This window comes from Helianthus annuus, chromosome 3 (assembly GCF_002127325.2).
Source record: "Helianthus annuus cultivar XRQ/B chromosome 3, HanXRQr2.0-SUNRISE, whole genome shotgun sequence".
Lineage (NCBI taxonomy): Eukaryota > Viridiplantae > Streptophyta > Magnoliopsida > Asterales > Asteraceae > Helianthus > Helianthus annuus.
In genome coordinates, this window is record NC_035435.2 from 151,976,353 (window position 1) to 151,979,333 (window position 2,981).

General features: G+C 44.0%; 1 protein-coding gene across 1 annotated transcript; it reads left to right on the forward strand.

The window, feature by feature from the left end:
- Positions 1-351: 351 nt before the first annotated feature.
- Positions 352-2,524, forward strand: LOC110932291. Its single transcript, XM_022175637.1, has 3 exons — positions 352-691; positions 767-1,147; positions 2,400-2,524. The coding sequence occupies exons 1-3, from the start codon at positions 352-354 to the stop codon at positions 2,522-2,524; spliced, it is 846 nt and encodes a 281-aa protein (XP_022031329.1).
- The last annotated feature ends 457 nt before the right edge of the window (positions 2,525-2,981 follow it).

Sequence of the window (2,981 nt, forward strand, 5' to 3'; positions counted from 1 at the left end):
CACCAGTCTATAGAGTTTGTTGAGGCCGAGAAAGAAGGATTGCCATGGTTTTGCGACTTAGCAAATTACCTCTCTAGTGGTAGTGTTATGAAAGGGATGTCCACTCAACAAAAGAGGCGTTTAATTAGTGAGGCGAGGAAGTATGTGTGGGACGATCCTTTTCTTTTTAGGATAGGAGGAGATAGAGTTCTTAGACGTTGTGTGTCAAGAGAGGAGGGGTAGAACATCATAAAGCATGTGCATGAGGGCCTCACGGGAGGACACCACGGTGCACACTCCACCGCTCAAAAGGTATTCGATTGTGGTTTCTATTGGCCTACCGTTCTTAAGGATGCCGAGGAGTTCGTTAAGATGTGTGATGCATGTCAACGAACCAGCAATATTTCCGCCAAAGATGAGATGCCTCAAAACCCCATCCAAGTAGTAGAGGTTTTTGACGTTTGGGGCATCGACTTCATGGGACCTTTCCCGACCTCTAAAGGAAACCGTTATATACTCGTGGCGATTGACTACGTGTCTAAATGGGTTGAGGCCCAAGCTCTTCCCACAAATGAAGCCCGAGTAGTGTTGAAATTTCTCAAAAAGCTCTTTTCCCGCTTCGGTACTCCTAAAGCCTTAATTAGTGACCGTGGCACTCACTTTTGCAATGCATTGATGGAGAAGTTGCTTGCACGCTACGGTGTCACTCATCGTTTGTCTACCGCATATCATCCACAAACAAGTGGATAAGTGGAGAATGCAAATCGCGGTATTAAACGAATCTTAGAGAAAACAGTGGGTAAAAATAGGAAAGATTGGTCCGACAAGCTAGACGATGCATTGTGGGCATTTAGAACCGCTTACAAGACACCTTTAGGAACTACACCTTTTATGATCGTCTATGGAAAAGCTTGTCATCTTCCCGTAGAATTAGAGCATAGAGCGCTTTGGGCATTAAAAACCGTTAATTTAGACATGACTGAAGCCGCTAGGAAGCGTTTCTTTCAAATTCATGAGCTTGAGGAGCTTATGAATACAGCGTATGCTCGATCATTGGGAATAAAGGAGAAGACGAAGTTGTTGCATGATCGGAGGTTGAGGAAAGTGAAGGAGTTTAGCAAAGGCGATAAAGTGCTTCTTTATAACTCGAGATTGAAGCTTTTTGCAGGTAAGTTGAAATCGAAGTGGTCGGGACCTTTTATGGTTCACTATGTGTTTCTGTATGGAGTGGTGGAGATCATGGATGAGAAGGATGGCCGTACTTGGATGGTGAATGGCCATCGGTTGAAACAGTACGTTGGAGGAGCAATAAATGAGGATGAGCGGGAGGAAATTCCTCTCGAAATCCCACCTAAAGCCTCCAATTAGTGTTTTGGGTGAAAGCCCAAGTGTACATTTTGTATCGTTTGTATATGAGTCATCGTTTGAGTATTTTCGTGTTCTAACGAGTATTTTCGTAGCTTTTCGGTGTTTGTTTTGTGTCGTTGAGAATTTTGCAGGTTTCATCACCGCTATGGAACGGAAAACGCATGAGAAAAGAGGTCCCAGGTATGTTTCTTGGACACTTAGAAAAAATTTTATGGGTTTTGGATGGTTTGGGAAATTGTTGAAAATTTTTCTAAGGCATGAACAAGGAATTCTCACATAACCTTCTATGAAAAATGGCCCTTGGCGTGACGCCAAGGGCCTTAGCGTCACGCAACCCCCAAAGGTTCAAAATCAATTAATATTTGAGCCGTCGCGTAGCGCGAGCTCCCCCCCCCCCCCCCCAACCCGTGGCGTCGCGCGAGACCCCCTTGAACCTGTTTAAAACGTTTTCTTGAACCTGATCGCTGAAACACTTTCCCTTTTCACATCTAAAAACCCTAAGTCGCGAATTTCATAAAAATCACCATAACTCACTCGTTTTTCCACCAAATCACTCCATTCTTCTTCCAAAATAACCACAATCATATTCCCCACAATCTTAACCATCAATTTCACCCGAATTCGCGCTGCATTCTCGCGTTTTTGGACAAACTCGTGCACCACAAGCTCAAGGCTTCATTTTTCTTGCTAAATCCGAATCCAAGGTATGATTTCTGTGATTTCTCGCTAGTAGGTAACTTTATTGCTTAGTTGTAGTGTTGGGTCAGTCATGTTTTAGATCTAGGGTTAATGTAGGTTGATAAAGTTAGGATTTTTGAGCCTTTAGTCATGTTAGTGGTATGCGGGTGGTTATGTTTGGGGTGTTTACATACAATGGGGCTTGCGGATGGTTCGGGTTGGTTTGCTTGGGGTTGTTTGAGACTTGTGGGGTATGTTTGGACAACTAGATGATACGTGGTTGAAAACCGGTGCTTGTAATCGTATAACTTTATGTTTTTATATGAGTTTTAATCTTGAACAGCCTACTTTTAATTAAATTTGTGTTTATGCAGGTTTGATGGAGTTTAAGGGCTTTTCGGGAGCATTGCAAGTCACCGGGTCGAAAACCGGAGCACCAGGACGCGTTACGCATCAACCGGGAGTGCAAGGAACAAATTTGGGAGAATGGGTATTCTAGAGGCCGTCGGCTACGGGGTTATACCCATCCCGGACGGGCCTCAGAAAGCCCCGTCGGCACGAAAAACTCGTAGGCAGACATTTTGGCCGTCGGCCAAACATCATGTTTTGGGAACCCGTCGCGACGGGGTCAGGCCCGTCGGCGACGGGCATTGGTTTTCACAAACGCTTAATTTTGATCTTTGGGTGCTGAAATCGATTTCTATTGGTGGTTGGCCATTCAATTCGTAAGTTACACTCACTTTTGAGTTTTGAACTTGATCTTGGAGCCGAATTCACATACCAATTCATCTCCATTCCATCTCCTACTACATCAATCACCCGAATAAAGATCCAGAATCATATCACAATCTTGATTCAAAACCCTAGCCATCAATCCATTCACCACTTCACCATCATCATTCCATAAACCCTAATTCTCCATCATTCCTCCTTCTTACAAGTTTCAAGATGACTCC

Coding starts and splice junctions, on each gene's coding strand:
- LOC110932291 (XM_022175637.1), top strand. CDS start 352: ATGTGTGATGCATGTCAACGAACCAGCAATATTTCCGCCAAAGATGAG. Junction 692..766: donor ACGCTACGGTGTCACTCATC/GTTTGTCTACCG, acceptor AACGAATCTTAG/AGAAAACAGTGGGTAAAAAT. Junction 1,148..2,399: donor GAGATTGAAGCTTTTTGCAG/GTAAGTTGAAAT, acceptor GTGTTTATGCAG/GTTTGATGGAGTTTAAGGGC.